We start from the raw sequence: 17458 nt of genomic DNA, 5'->3' as shown, positions 1-17458 counted from the left end.
AGGAGAACATGCAAACTCCACACAGGTGGACCAACCTGGATTTGAATCCAGGTCTCCCACTGTGAGGCCGGAGCACTAACCACTCGCTCCACCGGGCTGCCCTGCCCGTCAGGCAAACAGATATTGTTAATTGTATAAATACTTAATATAGGATAAATACTAATCAAACTTTTAACTTCAGAAGCCCTGCTTGATTAAGTATTTCTTTGAGCATGTTGCTGTGTATTCTATTTTTCTTTCTAGATTGGCTCCTATTATTATGACTGTTTTTCTACCTTTAATGATAGCGTGTCCTATAGGCAAGGCAATTTGGCAAAAGACAGTTTATTGCAGTAGCACAATCATCTAACAAAACACCTTTGTGCTGATTTCAGCAAAGATCTTGATACCACAGTCCATAGATGGTGTAGTTAAATGCCAGAGCTCAGAGTCTCAGTAAGGTGTATTTTCATGGTGGGATTTCAATACATGATGCTGTGAGCAAGAATCATGAGACACTGAGTGAAGTGAGCATGACATTTCAAATCAAATTCAAATATCATGATTGCCAGTGTTGACATCTGTGCAGACCTCAAAGTTAGGGGGAAAATGTAGAGTGAATTTAGCAGCGGGGAATATGACACAATATTTTTATTTAACCCAGATTTAAAGGAACACGTCAGGTAATTTGTTCTTCAGGTGAGGAGCATAATAACCAAATGCTGCGTATCTCTGCTTGTTTCTTTTTGTTGTTGTAACACATAACAGTTGAGTTCCAGATGATGTAAGGGGCCTGGATGCTTTGTAGGGATCAACCAAATCCAGCGTGTATTTTGGTCCAAGGCTATTAAGTGTGTTGTAGACCAGCGGTAAAATTTTATAGTCCATCCTTGACTCACAGGAAGCCAGTGTAATGATTTCATGACTGGTCTATTTTCCTACAGAGGATCCTGATTATTTTTCGGTTTACTTTTGTAAATATACCACTGTAATAATCCAATATGTTAAAAATGAAAGCATAAATGAGTTTTTCCATGTCTTGTTTTGACAAAAGCTGGTCACGTCAAAATCTTTGGCTTGATCAATGACGTTGTATGACCTTTCCATTTCCTTGATTCATTGAATAATGAATGCATTTACGCAATGAGAGTAACAGATTGTATACAACACTGAACTGACTGAAATGTAGTGTATGTGTTGACATTACCGATTTAGAGATTTTATTAAGAGTCACAGTTAGTAAAAAAAGCGCTCAATTTTGCCATTCTGGCAAAGTAATTTACATTTGTAAATATTTCACTTTTTATTTATTTCATTGTGGAGCTCTTGGTTCCCCTTGTGGCAGTAGGGAATCATTGTGTTTGTTGTTGGACCATCAAATCTGGTGCTGGGCTGGGATTTAGTGTCTACCAAATCACAAAGTATTGCTTGGATTGGATAGGATTGGATAACTTTATTCATCTTGTCCAAACAAGCCATAATACAGATCTCTACTAGTCAACAGCATGATAGTCACTTAATTGATGGCAAATTTGAACTGTGCAATGTGTCCAAAATGTCCTCTTTAGGGTATCTTGGACTTGGATGTATCAGGGTAGAAAAAATCTGTCTAAAATTATATGGCAATAAAGGAAGAGTCAACATCTGTGACCTTGTCAAAACCATTCCATAGACCTATGTCTTGTAATTGTGTCATCAGCAAAGGCCCCTGGCTAATTCCTCTATGTGAGTCCATGTTGTGTTTTGTGTGCCAATGAGTCACCTGGCTGAATCCTGCCAGCTGATTCAGATTTTCAGCCACTTCCTTCTGCTTTGTCATTTTGCATCTATTTGCTTTTCTTTTATAGAGAGTAAAAAATCCGGATAATATAAATTGCCATGCAAGCTCAGTGGCTGCTGCTTTTGCTTAAAATTCAGCAGGCCATTGTTGGAATTTAACCAACTGTGCTGCACCCAGAGTTAGCAAGCACAGTGCGATATACCGCTTGCCCTCTACAATTTTTTCCTCCACTTCTGCAAATAACTGAAAAAGTTCAGCAAACCATTTCTGTCATGGGCATCTGACTCTGAGATGAATAGCTTTCATTCCCGCTGCAATGAAAGCTATTCATCTCAGTTTCTGGTTTTTAGAATGGAAATTACACTCAAGTAACTGGATATCTAATACAGATGTTGGATGCTATAGTCCTTTCAAAATTGCTCACTGTTTTTATAAAAAGAATTACAATTAATTTCTGTTGGGCTGCAGAAACCTTCAAACGTTCTGACCATCTCTCCTCGCATTAGACTAGTACCTAATTTATTGATTACATCTGGAACATTACACTGCATAGAACATCAACTAGCATCAAAGGTAAGGTGCGTTGCCTGTACACTATTTATTATATAAAAGTCAAGTTATTTATTGTCTTGTAATTGAAAATGAAGAGGCATTAATTCAAACAAAGGCATGTTTATTACCACAACATGCTGCATGACCTTAAAGGCACACTATAAAGCATCTCAGGTTATTAATTTTTGTATGTTACTTTCTATATCAACTTCAATAATTGCTTTTGATTATTTGCACATTATCTCATTTCAACTGTATTTAGTTTGATAGATCAGTGGAATCATTTCTCAGAATAACAGGAAAAGTGGAGTTTACACATCTTGGCTTTCTAATACATTCCTCCACTGGTGGAAGTGAACTATAGGAACTTATTCCACACGTACCTCCCACTCTTTCTGGAAAAGCTATTAGATGTTCCTTTTCCTTAAAAAAAAGAAATGGATGCTGAGGGAAAGGAACCAGTAATTGAGTGGGAGCGAAAGCCAGATTTACTATGTCCCTCAGGGGATATCAATGGATTGAAGAGTGCTGGGACTGAGAAGGATGGCCAAATGTGACATATGAAACCACAAGACATACTGTACATAATAACCAGGATAGCCTGGAGAGAGCCCCGTGAATCAGTACATTTCCATATGACCATGAAGTATTTCCACCACATGAGTGAGAGAGAGAAAGAGAGAAAATCATGATCACCTGACCTGTAAAGAAATTAAAATTCAAAGAAATCGCTTTTCTTGAATGTGAACTCGACCTTGTTCTTTTATTTATAGTTTTTTTATATATTGAGAAATTGAAACTTTTCAGTATTTTTCACCTGTGAGATACTGAATGCATTTGCTTTCGGTACATTATTCATGCTTCCAGGCTATTTTTGGTTGGACCTGTTATGTTGGGACATCTTGTAGAAATATTAGAAAATGTAGAAAGATGTTGTAGAAGACTACAGTAAGATATTAACAATCAATCAAATAACCACATTTGTTCACTCAGTTTATGTGATAATTTAGGGATGGCATTTTCTTAAGGTGGCTGTCCAGATTCCGGATTTCAAAATAAGTAGAGATCTTAGCAAAATACAGCTAGAGCCAAAAAATATTAATACCTGGCTAAACCTTTGGCTAGAAAAAGAGTACCATTATTATTACGTCGTGGTAAAAAATTACATTGTGAAAATTATTTAGATGTTTTGGGCGGCCCGGTGGAGGCGAGTGGTTAGCGCGTCGGCCTCACAGCATGAGTTTAGTTGTTTTTCAAAATCAATCAGGTCATTTTTATATGCAAATGAGTGGCCATGAAATCATTTAGAAAAAAAAATTGCCCTGTGACTGACTGCCAACCAGTTTAGCAAGTAATTCACCTTTTTCTCAATGTCAGAAGGAACTCTTGTGAGGATAAATCAATACATGAATACATCAAACCTATATTTTGTGTATGAATCATTTTGAATTTAACTAAAAAACACTGCAGAGTGAGACAGACGGAGGAGAGGGGGGAATTGGGGTTGATGGGGGTCAAGGGGCCCAGACACTCTGAGCTGCCCTGAGCTGTTGAGGCACCCTGCCAGGCCTTTTGTCCACGAGGAACCTCCTTTTTAATTTTTTTTTTAAGCAATCCCCAAATTGCTCCCGCCCGGCATGTTAATATACACTCTTACTATCTTACTATAGGGACATGACGTAATCTCCCAAAAAATAATAACACGTTTTTAAATATTCATTTAAATGTAAAATCACTTTGACACAACATGCAGCAACTTCTTCCACTCTTCATTGTTGATAGATTTTGCACAAGTTCTACCATAGTCCCTGTCAACAGATTTTACAGGGAGGTGTGCATTTCTGTGGAACAGAGTTGTTGGGGCATTCCTAAACCTTTCCACGTTTTTTTTTTTAAATTTGTTTTGCTCTCCTTCTAAAGTATTTTAGGTTCAATCTGCTTCGTCTGAGCTTTGGCTTTGAGACGTCACACTGGGTTGGGTTGCATGCATCAACATTCACTTACAAAGGCAACTGCCCTTCTCATATCTTACAAATTATTACCCAATTTGCACGGATCATCTATAAATGCCCTAATAACATTAATTTGCTTTATTTTTACTCAGCTAATATTACCTGTTGTAACCAATGTTGAGTGCATAGAAATGACCACAATTTTGCAAAATTCTTACATTGCTTAAAACATTCAATTTTGATTGTTTTTATCCAGTATTTGGTGTTATAATTTTCTGAGATATCAATATATTTTATATAATTTGCATGCATTAATGTTCAAAGTGGTGGCCCGGCGCCAAATCTAGCCCGCCGGATCATTTTGTGCGGCCCGAGAAAGTAAATCATGAGTGCCGACTTTCAGTTTTAGGATCAAATTAAAATGAAGAGTATGGATGTATATTAAATTTCCTGATTTTCCCCCTTTTAAATCAATAATTGTAATTTTTTAATCCATTTTCTGTGTTGTTAGTTCAAAAATCATTTTGTAAAATCTAAAAAAAATATATATAAAAAAAGCTAATTATTATCCTTTTGCAGAAAATACAGTCATTTAAAAAAATATATTTTCTCTCCATTGGTATGGAATGGTTTCTTTAGTTTTTAGATTCTTGAGAGCCCACAACTTTTGTTCGACACCTACACAAACACATTTCCACACAGTTTGACATTTGCTCAGCCACCCACCTCCTGCCTTCAACATGCCAGGAGATTGTTGGTGTTTATACAGCGCTTCCACTTCTTCCTCTCAGCAGCATGTTGAAGCATGACGCTAATGCCTTTTTACTGGCGTTCCTCATCAGAAGTGTCAATGTTCTCACAATGTGAGTATGTGGAATGAAGAGCATATAGTGTGTGCCTGAACCTGTCTGTCCTTCTGGATTACATGTTGACAGTGTTTTGCTCAGTTTGGTTGCAAGAAAAAACTCTCCTGACGATTCACATAGGCCATGGGACCCCAAACCGGTCCTCAAGGGGCCAGGTTTTCTTTTCAATTTCATTTTCACCAAGCTGGTGTCTAAGGTGTAATCAGTTGATTGCCATCAGGTGCTGCTGCTCTCAGAAGAGACATCATTGATTAAACAGTTTGGGCTGGATCTCATCTCATCTCATTTTCTGAATCGCTTTAACCCCATTAGGGTCGTGGGGGGTGCTGGAGCTTATCCCAGCTGACTCCGGGCCAGAGGCGGGGGATCGCAGAGTACAAGGAGACAAACAACCATTCACGTTCATACCTAGGGGCAATTTAGAGTGTCCAATCAGCCTACCATGCATGTTTTTGGAATGTGGGAGGAAACCGGAGTACCCGGAGGAAACCCACGCAGGCCTGGGGAGAACATGCAAACTCCACACAGGTGGACATGACCTGGATTTGAACCCAGAAACCCAGAGCTGTGAGTATTGGTAAAATCATTTTAACAAAATATATAATACCTCCACTGACCAAGGGTCAGAGGTTAATGGCTTTAATGGAACTTCACAAAAGCGGAAAAAGCAAACAAGGACGACACGCCAGTCGCTAATGCCACTCCACTTGTTGCATGTCTGTGTGAGCCCACGCAGAGTCTAGTCCCAGCAGACACCCACGCAGGAACAGGGACATAAGACGCATACCAAGGAGATCACATCATTTCACACATCTACACTCAACTGAGCTTGTCTTATTTTTCATGTTCAAAAAGACTAAGGCAACACCCTGCAGCAGAACGTGAACAATATCCCTCCTGAATTCCAGTTTTACAGAAGTTAAATAATTCAGTCTTTTCATAACCACAATTTAAATTGTTATTATTGCCCAGATTAATGGTTTTAAGGGAATGTTTTTCTTCCTTGTACTTTTCCTCTTTTCTAATGTATTTTCCATGTTTCCCCTTGTCAGCTGAGCTCTGGCCAGTTTATCAGCTTTTTAGGTATTTTTGCACCACTTTCACAGAAAATAACTTTCACTCATTCATTGATGGTGGCTTGAGTGTTTAGCGCCTCGGCCTCACAGCTCTGGGGTCCTGGGTTCAAATCCAGGACGGTCACCCTGTGTGGAGTTTGCATGTTCTCTCTGGGCCTGCGTGGGTTTCCTCTGGGTACTCCGGTTTCCTCCCACATTCGAAAAACATGCATGGTAGGCTGATTGGACACTCTAAATTGCCCCTAAGAATGGGTGTGAGTGTGCATGGTTTTTTTGTCTCCTGTGGTCGGCTGGCCACCGATTCAGGGTGTCCCCCGCCTTTGGCCCGGAGTCAGCTGGGATATACTCCAGCACCCCCCGTGACCCTAATGAGGATAAAGCGGTTCAGAAAATTAGATGAGATGAGATGAAGCACCTGGGCAAGAAACATGGAAGGCTCCACTAATCAATTCTTGCATACGATGATGTATGTGTTTTGCGTTTGCATTTCGCGGGCCGCTGTGCTTGCACGTTATCAGATCTATCTGACCTAATTTTGTCAATCTATTGTACTAAAACTACCACTCTTTATGACCATATTATGCAACAAAATTAAAGTCCATTTTGACATAGTGGTTTACAATTCCATACATCCCTCAGCACTCATAACAGCAACTGTTGTCTCGTCCCTCTGTTTTACAGGTCACTGGATGGCCGTCTGCAGGTATCTCACAGAAAAGGTCTGCCTCATGTCATCTACTGTCGTTTGTGGCGTTGGCCCGACCTCCAGTCCCACCATGAATTGCGAGCAGTAGAGTTGTGCGAATATGCCTTTCACACAAAAAAGGATGAGGTATGCGTGAATCCCTACCACTACCAGAGAGTAGAGACACCAGGTAAGATGTTCATCCTTGTGTCAGACAGTTTTGTTTTTAGTTGTTGTACATTCTAATTTGTATGCCTGCATGTACATCCTTCATACAGTCCTCCCACCTGTCCTGGTGCCCAGACACACAGAAATTCCTAGTGAATTTCCACCTCTCGATGACTACAGCCATTCAATTCCTGAAAACACCAACTTCCCTGCTGGCATCGAGCCCCAGAGCAACTATATACCAGGTAGTAGCAGCATAGTTTGGCCAAATCCTCTCCTATCCTAGATGAACAACCCTACATGGTATTTTTCAGTATATTGTTAAGACTTATCTGTAAGAGCGCAGTGTTAGTGATCCACGCAGTAACAATAAATTACATGTTTGAGGACGGATCCGTTTTTCTAATCGTGAGCAAAACATTCAAGTTAGGACATTGAACTACAGTGCTGCTAATCCGAGTAGGGTCGCTGTATATTACCTTAGCCCATTTTGCCCTTATCATTTTAGAACACATTTTGGAGTTGATCATTTTTGGACCAATTAAGTAAGGTTGCGGAATTTTTTGTTGCATACTCGAGCTTTCTCACACTATTAGCATAACCTTAGCAAAGAGCAAAGTGGAATAGATGTCACTAGTGATGTGATGCTGTTCTTTTTGTCAGTATTGTTTTGTTCAATGTTTTGTTACCCATGTCTATGATGGTACAATAGCTAGATTCGTGTATTGTGATTGGTGTATGGCACATGTGTCAAAGTGGCGGCCCGGGGGCCAAATCTGGCCCGCCGCATCATTTTGTGTGGCCCGGGAAAGTAAATCATGAGTGCCGACTTTCTGTTTTAGGATCGAATTAAAATGAAGAGTATAGATGTATATTAAATTTCCTGATTTTCCCCCTTTTAAATCAATAATTGTAATTTTTTAATCATTTTTTTCTGTGTTTTTAGTTCAAAAATCATTTTGTAAAATCTAAAAATATATTTTTTTAAAAGCTAAAATAAACATTGTTTTAGATCTATAAAAACTGAATATTCAGGGTTTTTAATCCAGTTCTTTTAATCCATTTATTAAAAAAATCTAAATATTATGTCTAAAATGGTCCGGCCCACGTGAAATCGAGTTGACGTTAACGCGGCCCGCGAACCAACCTGAGTCTGACACCCCTGGTGTATGGCCACTTGATTGGCCGCTCATGATGCCCTCAGTCTGTGATTTGTATTTTTTTAATGAGACTGATGTGCTATGTTTGCATGTGCAGAAACGCCACCGCCAGGCTACCTCAGTGAGGATGGAGAGACCAGCGATCACCAGATGACACACAGCATGGACACGGGCTCGCCGAACCTATCGCCCAATCCTGTTTCCCCCACGCACAATAACTTGGGTACAGATAGTTTTTGTTTCTTGGTGTTTGTTTTCTTTTCTGTCTGTCCGCCTTCACTCGCAGACAAACGTTGTGATAGAACGTCTCCCCAGTGGGAAAGCTGTGGTTGATTTGACTCTTTTTAGTAAGAGGAAACCAGGTGATGAAAGAGCCTATTGTTTTCCTTGCAGCGTGTGAGCTGTGAAACAGCTAAGATACCATTCAGGGTTACAGACATCAGTGACAATATCCAATGTTTTTACGATCAGGATGGAAAATACCAGGGGTCTTGGCATAGAAAAAGCATCAGACCCAAAGCATTTTGTTTCCATACATGAAAGCAGAGGACAAAGTGTTGCAGGTGACCAGAACCAGAGGAATTTGTCTTGTAATTTGACCATTACCGACTACAGTGTCCAACCAGTGAGGCCTGAATTTCCACTATTTGTCTGGGTTTTTGGGACAGCAGATGATTTTGAAATTGCGTGACGCAAGCTCACAATAATGTTTTCCACACTTGGTTGGTCTCTCTCTATGTTCACCCGGTTTTCATCAGAATTGTGCTTTGGTGTGGCAGTCGCCCTCTGGAACTGACTTATTCTGTGACCTTGATCTTGCTCTACAATGTAGCATTTTGGCATTCTTAGAAAGGTTCACAGCCATTTGAATACTCATCATCTCAAATGAGAATAGTCATATTAAAGGCATAGGGATGTGTAAGCTTACATTTTTTCCAAATTTGAAAAGTATGATTGTGGGCCTCTGATCTCAGATGCGATCATTTATTTTAAAAACTAAGATTCCTTTTTCATTTCCATCTTCAAAGCCAAATCTCTACATTAATATTTTATGCCATTTTAAGTTAATGATGTCATTATTTTAAAATCTTCCAAGTGGTTCATTGACATCATTTCATTCAGTAATTTTCAATCCCACTGATGCTTGTCAGTGTCGTCAGGCGAGTGAACCACTACACTATCATGTGGCTATGACAACAATTCAGTTTCTGAATTTTTTTGACTATGAAGTGCACCTGACTCTAAGACGTACCCCTCAAATGTTTCATCATAGTGATTTTGAAATCATGGTGTGCTGTTTTGATTGAATTACTTTAAACTTTAAAGTAATTATTATTGAAAATGACTAACAAATGCTATAAATTTCAAGTGATTGGACGTTAATGGTAATTTGATTAAAAAAACATGCTTGTAATGCGTTTGAAGGTAAAAATTATAAAGACCCATTCAACATTAACATACATACTGTAGATACATAAAAATATTGACCCCACATGTTTTTCTGACATGTTGGCATGTTCTTAACATCCACAATACCAAATATTGTAATATAAAATTCTGTACGTTTCATCGCACAGTGTGTGCAATTAAGCAATCTACCTATTTAACTTTTTTCCATCTAGATTGTATTCATGTAAAGGATGTGTTCTCAATAGAAAAAATGTTGGAGGTCCACTTGTAGCCCCCAAACCATTCTCTAAGATCAGAAGGGATTGGTCGTTTTCATGTGGCTGTGAACCACATTTTACTGAACAGAGTTCATTGTTCAACTTTCCAATTCAATGTGTACATGAGGCTCGCACAATACAAGGTAGGCACCAGTTCCATATTATCCTTAAACATTTTCTTCCCCAAAGGGTCCTATTTTCGTACGTTGTCGAAATCTAGGTGAATCTCAAAACCACGTTTTAGTAATTTTGTGGATTGGTCAATATTGCGCTGGATGTAGGAGTGAACATTGCTGACTATTCCCCAACCAATTAGCAGGTTTTCGCGTGTGCCCTTTTGGAGCCGGCGCAACACTCAAGCGTTGTCACTCTCTTCCTAATCGAAGGAAAAAACTAGTTTCCTCAGTGGAAAGTTTAGGAAGTACAGCAGTCCCACCGCACAGATCACATCAATTTAGCGAAGGAGCTTTGTACCGTAAAATTGGATCTTTGAAAACTGCCTTCCCCCAGCTGCTTTAAATTAGCGGGAAACAGCTCATTGGGCAAAGTCAATATAGAAATGACTTTTGTTTATGTACATTTTTGGGGTAGGGGGGTATTCCAACCTTATCACACCTGATTTACAGGTATAAATAGACCTTTGACTCATTGAAACCTTGCCTTATGGTCCTTTTGAATTTCCTTTAAAGTATTCCTAATCTAGACTCTTCTACCAACAGATCTCCAGCCCGTAACATATTGCGAGCCAGCATTCTGGTGCTCCATTTCCTACTACGAGCTGAACCAACGAGTAGGAGAGACCTTCCACGCCTCACAGCCATCACTGACGGTAGACGGGTTTACAGATCCTTCCAACTCGGAGCGGTTCTGCCTGGGCCTTTTGTCCAACGTCAACCGCAACGCTGCAGTGGAGCTAACGCGCAGACACATTGGTAAGCATCCCCCACCAGATCATACTGGTTTTGCCACAACCGTGTTAATAGAGCTTTCACATTTAACACTCTTTCACCACATTGGCTGCTCATATCTTGTTGGTGTTGTTTGAAGAGGGAACTGTGTTTGCGTCTTTCAAGGTCGTGGAGTGCGACTTTATTACATTGGAGGAGAAGTGTTCGCAGAGTGTCTCAGTGACAGCGCCATCTTTGTTCAGAGTCCCAACTGTAACCAGCGCTACGGCTGGCATCCTGCTACTGTCTGCAAGATCCCTCCAGGTAACTGCTGAAAATGTAGATATATATTGGACTTTTTTTATGATAAATGAGAAAGGGAAGGGTAGTTGTCTTTTGAATTTGATACTCTTATTTGAAACTTATATTAATCTGGGGTTCTGGGTTAAAATCCAGGTCAGTTCATCTGTGTGGAGTTTGCATGTTCTCTCTGGGCCTGCGTGGGTTTCCTCTGGGTACTCTGGTTTCCTCCTACATTCAAAAAACATTCATGATAGGCTGATTGGACACTCTAAATTGCCTCTAGGTATGGGTGTGAGTGTGCATGGTTGTCCGTCTCCCTGTGCCCTCCGATCGGCTGGCCCCCGGCTCAGGGTGTCCCCTGCATCTGGGATCGGCTCCAGCACCCCCCACAACCCTAATGACCATAAAGCGGTTCAGAAAATGAATGAATGAATGAATGAAAATTATGTCAATGTTTAACACATTCATCACATCCCAGGATGTTCATTTAATCATGCATTTGCATCATACTCTGTTCATTCTATTTATGGGTGTGCTTAGTAAAGGGGTCTCCAAACCAGTCCTCAGGGACCACTGTGGGTCTGGGTTTTTGTTCCAACCGATTCAGCTCAGGCAGTTTTACCAATGAGAGGTAGCTAATTACCCTTGACTCCTCCAAATACACGCCGGTTTCCTCCCACATTCCAAAAACGTGCGGGGTAGGCTGGTTCAACACTCTAAATTCCCCCTTAGGTATAAGTGTTAGTGTGAATGGTTGTCCGTCTCCTTATGCCCTGCAATTGGCTGGCCACCGATTCACACCCGGGTGGTAGACCTGGTTAACTGGGAAAGGCTCCAGTACCCCCCTGCGACCCTTGTGAGGATAAGCGCTTCAGGAAAATGAATGCTTCATATACATTTTGAAGCTTTCCTTTCATGCGTCTGTCTGTGGAGACCCTAAGGCAACAAGCGGTCACATTGTCTAAATGTTGTTTCTTTGCTCTCGCTATTCTGTCAGGCTGTAATCTAAAGATCTTCAACAACCAGGAGTTTGCTGCACTGCTGGCCCAGTCAGTCAACCAGGGTTTTGAGGCTGTCTACCAACTCACCAGGATGTGCACCATTCGCATGAGCTTTGTCAAAGGCTGGGGGGCTGAATACAGGTAGGTTTAAATCGAAGGCTTGATTTATACATTGTGCATTTGAAGTGTGCCCTCCAATATTTGATTTGCGCCACTGCAAATGCAAGTTACATGCTCAGCTCACTTAAACACCTAAATAAGAGAAGGATGTCGACAAAATACACACATGCACACCCACTTCTGTCTGCGCAACACAAGTAAACATTTTTAAAGGAAGCGCCCACTGTAAATTTAAACCACGGCCAAAACAGAGCTATTAAATATGTCTGAATATACTACATTTGGGGTGTATTGATTAATAATTAAGGGAAATAACAGAGGCGCAATGTGATGTTCAATTCATTTAAGACTTAAGTCAATGTGGAGATAAAACTTCAATCAAATGAACTGGACTAAATAGTTAACTAAAAGGTTCACAGAAAAAAATCCTTATGGTGATTGCCTCCAATCTCCTAGTTGAATTAGATTGCGCATGCATCTTTGTCAATGGTAGTGAATTGAGAAATTGGGATTGATTCTACATGTCAGTGAAATAGAAAAAAATTGAATAGAGGCACTAAACAGGAATCGGGCTTAGACCTAGTGTCAATCCATGCAAATTAGTGTTTAGTGCTCGACAAGTACCGCGACTAGTCAGAGTGAGCTCCACGCCAGAGGCCATCTTTCCCTGCGACCATTCGTCTCTTTCTTCTGCTGGCACGCCACGTTTCTTTTTAAACCATCACACATGGACTGTGTGAAAAAGAGATGTCAGACTTTCCCTCTCTTGCTCCCTCCCAGTTTTCCACGCAGTCTGACTCACTGATAATAAGAATGATTAGGGCCCACGGGGAGAAACCATTGTGCGGGGAGTGGCGACGAGCCATCTGTGTTCGTGTCCATGTGGAGACACTTAAAAAAGGATCTAGATTACTGGGCCAGACAAGACCTCCAACATTCTATCAAGCAGAATTATTGCAATCTTCTGGCTTTTCCTTACTCTCTACATCCATTGAGGAATAATATAATGATAGGCACGTTTACGACTTGTTAGTGTATTTTTTTTCTTCCTTTTGCACCTCTGCCAGAGTTATACAAGGAACATCCGACTTCCGACCGGGATCAGTTCCGACGAACCGATCATAAATCAGATTGGACGTAAATCGAAATCCATTCAAAATGGCCGACGCAAGGGCTACACTAGTGGGAAAGCTGGTTATCTAGAAACGATAGTATTGACTTTTTTTCTCCTTCATATTCTTTAATGACTTTGATCTGCGACTCTAAAGTCAGTACCTTCCTTGGTTTCTTGGTAGAATTTCCATCAGATTAAGTGGGTTTTCTCTTGTGCAGGGGTGTCAAACCCAGTTTGGTTGGCGGGCCACATTCATGGTGACCAGATCTCATGTGGGCCGGACCATTTTAGATATAATATTTAGATTTTTTTTATAAATGGATAAAAGAACTGGATTAAAATTCCTGAATATTCATTTTTTATAGATCTAAAACAATGTTTATTTTAGTTTTTTTTATTTTATATTTTATATATTTTTAGATTCTACAAAATGATTTTTGAACTAAAAACACAGAAAAAAATTATTAAAAAATTACAATTATTGATTTAAAAGGGAGAAAGTCAGATAATTTAATATACATCTATACTCTTCATTTTAATTTGATCCTAAAACAGAAAGTTGGCACTCATGATTTACTTTCCCGGGCCACACAAAATGATGCAGCGGGCTAGATTTGGCCCACGGGCCGCCACTTTGACACTAGTGCTCTTGTGTGTCATGATAACGGTGTAGGGTAAAAAATGCTGATGCTGTTAGACGGCCTTTAGTTACTGAGTGTAATTGTAAATTTCTGTGTGAGAGTGTGATGCTGCGATGCCGGATGGCTGCCAAAATTGTCGTATTTGTTGTTAGTACGTGCTGCGGTGCTAGAAATGTAATCTGATGGCCGTGGTCGTAAGTACGGGTCGACGTAAGTCGAGCAGATCGTAAGTCGGATGTTACTTGCAGAGCTGCCAACCTCCGTCGACCCCATTTCAGGAGTACCCTTGTTCCATTTCCGGAGTTTTTCCGGAGTGAATGCGATTTACGCAAAATCGCTATGCGCTGAAGTCACACAAGACGAATCATTCATGAGAACTTGTAACTCGGATGATTCACAATGCACTCGTGTTAACGAAGTCTTCCAGGTTACAGTGGAGTTGAATCAAGATGGCAGAAGCCATAGCGATGGTGTGAATTTTGAGGCATTTAAATGGGAAATTTGGTACTTTTCTGAAATAGTTGCTTCAAAAAAATGCAAGTGACAATTTTTGGGGATTTCCGGAGTTTAGGGAGGTTGTCAGGAGTCCCGGAGTTGTCCTTGCATTTCCGGATAAACTCCTCAAATTCTGGATTAGTTGGCAGCTCTGTACTTGTAATTGCTTGCTGATGTTGATACATGCAAATGTGTTTGCAGGCGACAGACGGTGACCAGTACCCCCTGCTGGATTGAGTTGCACTTGAACGGCCCCTTGCAGTGGCTGGACAAGGTGCTCACGCAAATGGGCTCTCCCAGCATCCGCTGCTCTAGCGTCTCCTAAAGGATGCTCGTGACTGAAAACAACCAACCAGTACGCAATGTTGATCCTTGAGTCAACCTTAATTCTGCTCTCCTTCCCCAGTAGCACTTTTAATATACTACACTACGTACATGTTTTTGTGGCATAAGGGGAAAAGTGCATTAAAGCAGGACCGCGTCATTAGGAATTCTGCTCGTTGATCGTTCTTGTCACATCCACTTTTTTTTTGTCAAAAGATTCCCTAAATTGTTTTGGAATTGTTTTTATGTTCTCGTCAAGCTAGTGTCATCCAAGTATTTTACTGGTATTTCTCCCAAATTTAAACATTCATTCATTTTCTGAACCGCTTCTCCTCACAAGGGTTGCGGGGGGTGCTGGAGTCTATCACAGCTGACTGCGCGCACCAGGCGGGGCACAGCCTGAATCGGTAGCCAGCCAATCGCAGGGCACAAGGAGACGAACAACCATTCACGCTCACACTCATACCTAGGGGCAATTTAGACTCCATGTTTTTAGGATGTGGGAGGAAACCGGAGTATCCGGAGAAAACCCACGCAAGCCCGGGGAGAACATGCAAACTCCACACAGGAGGCCCTACCAGGGATCAAACCCACGACCCCAGAACAGGCCGACACGCTACACACTGGTCTGCCGGGCTGCCCCCAATTTAAACAGTGTCTTAAAAATAAGTTCAACACTTTTATTAAAATACCTGAAAGATTCCAAAAAAAAGAATACAAGAATAGAAGAGAATAATAGCCCACATGAACAACAATAATCCACTCCAGATCACAATGGCTCAATCGTCAATCAAAAATTAAAACATGAAACACCGAATAATCATAAATATGGGTTCCTTTTTTAGGTGGATACACACTCCAGAGTTTGAACTATTTAGATAGAAGCAATTATTTAGTCAGATTTCCCTGAAATTGTTCCCATTCACAGAACCTTTGTTATTTGCCCTTTAAGCTCACATTAGGAAATTCTCTGTTGCCGTTGACTTTCTCATTCATGTCTCAGGGCTGACATGTGGCAGGCATCCACGAAGAGGATATTGACGACATCTCATACACTTCACATTTGGATTGACCTAACAAAACAGTTTGTTTTCCTGATGTAATATTCATGTTTTAACTCTCAGGACTGTAAAATAACAATAAAAACAGCCTAAACCATTTGCATACAGCATTCAGGTGGAAAGATAAACACGATACTTTCTTTTAATTTCTATTTTTCTAAGAACATTTTCTCCCCGCAGCTTTTGATAAAGGGAAATGTCAAGATCAAAGCATGTAAATAACAGCTTGACTGAATCTTTATTTTTACTATGTAGTTTTATTATTATTTTTGACTCATTTACCTTGTACAAAGTAAAATATTGATGACACTTGTTATAAGGCAACTCAAAATATACAGTCTTACCTTTGTTTCTGGCAGAAGGTACCTACTTCCAAAGTAAAGTACGAAGTTCCTGAACACAGACGAGTTTTCTTCGTACAAATATGCTTTTTTTTCTTCCAATGATCCAGCATTGACCTTAATGCCTGCCCAGTGGTGCTAATATTTAACATTGTTGGGGCATAAAACTAGTGTGTTGACTTCAAAACACTTGAAATGTTCAGATTGTTTCAGAAAAGTAGTATCTACCAATCTGAGACCATAATTTCGTTTTGTGGTGTGACTGAACGCTACGGTTAAAAGTCCCCAAAAGGTTTTTTTGACACCCCAAAGTAATCTTTATACCCTCTTTGGTAACTGTGCTTTTTTAAAAATAAATTCTTCACTTTATAAAATTCATCTGTACTATCCATAGTTGAGATTTTACTTCATCTTGGGCGTCTGCTATACAATAATGTCCTTGGTTTGGTTTCTCCTGTCTATAAAATAATGTGTTGCTTTGTACATTTCTCTGGATCATGAAATAAAAAATATATATATCTTGCGATTACTGACCAGTCTGCTAATTTAAAGCCTCACTCTGTATGAAATGTCTCCCAAAAGTCAGGTTTAGTGTTGATGTTGGGGATTAACTATGAATTGGAGACTGTTTAGATTCTAGTGGGCCCTCCGGTCGATTACCTGAGGTGCTGAGGTTTTCTCGACCCACCCGGCCTCATTTCCCACTATTCTTAGAGGCAACAATTACACGCACAGAAGCAGGCAGACCCTCTTGTTTCTTGACTTGCTACTGTGTTGCAGACTAATGAAAAGCATAAGCATTCTTCCTGTCACAGATGCACTGCAGGGGGTTCAATATGAATGCAGACTTTGTTCAAATGCCCTTGAGGTAAAGAAAAAAAAGGCTGCACCATGTCCATCCCTTTTCTAAATCAATCTTTTTACTTCTTGAGAAAAAGTGCAGTGCACCACGGGTGTCCGAGGAAGGAGGGCGGACCTTATTAAATTTAAGCACTACTGTATGGGAGTTATTTTACTATTCATAGTTGCAACTTATTTCAATGATTTGAAAAACAGTTTGGAGGGATCAAATGCAGTAAATGCGCAGATACTTGTTGCTCAGTATTGGGTAATAATCACGTTACTATTGAAGATTTAGGAGTGTAAAAATACACTTCATGCAGAAGTGAAGCTCATTTGTTATTGTGATTTGTAAAACAATAAAATGACTGCGATTGGCTGGCAATCATTTTAGCGTGGATCAATGGAAGAATAAAATGTTATGATTCTGTGGTATGTATATTCGA

The 17458-nt window shown here is 40.3% G+C and overlaps 1 protein-coding gene across 1 annotated transcript in view; it reads left to right on the top strand.

Moving 5' to 3' along the window:
* smad3a (SMAD family member 3a) overlaps positions 1-16701 on the top strand; it is a 28668-nt gene extending 11967 nt beyond the window's left edge. The window contains exons 2-8 of the mRNA XM_077620525.1: positions 6887-7080; positions 7169-7303; positions 8316-8441; positions 10605-10817; positions 10959-11096; positions 12073-12217; positions 14648-16701. Coding sequence (XP_077476651.1) covers positions 6887-7080; positions 7169-7303; positions 8316-8441; positions 10605-10817; positions 10959-11096; positions 12073-12217; positions 14648-14771 — 1075 coding nt within the window. The 3' untranslated portion in view covers positions 14772-16701. The remainder of the gene's footprint in view (positions 1-6886; positions 7081-7168; positions 7304-8315; positions 8442-10604; positions 10818-10958; positions 11097-12072; positions 12218-14647) is intronic.
* The last annotated feature ends 757 nt before the right edge of the window (positions 16702-17458 follow it).

Source organism: Stigmatopora argus, chromosome 2 (genome assembly GCF_051989625.1).
Source record: "Stigmatopora argus isolate UIUO_Sarg chromosome 2, RoL_Sarg_1.0, whole genome shotgun sequence".
NCBI lineage: Eukaryota > Metazoa > Chordata > Actinopteri > Syngnathiformes > Syngnathidae > Stigmatopora > Stigmatopora argus.
The sequence above is the reverse complement of the archived record's forward strand: the minus strand, read 5'-3'. Positions and strand labels throughout refer to the sequence as shown.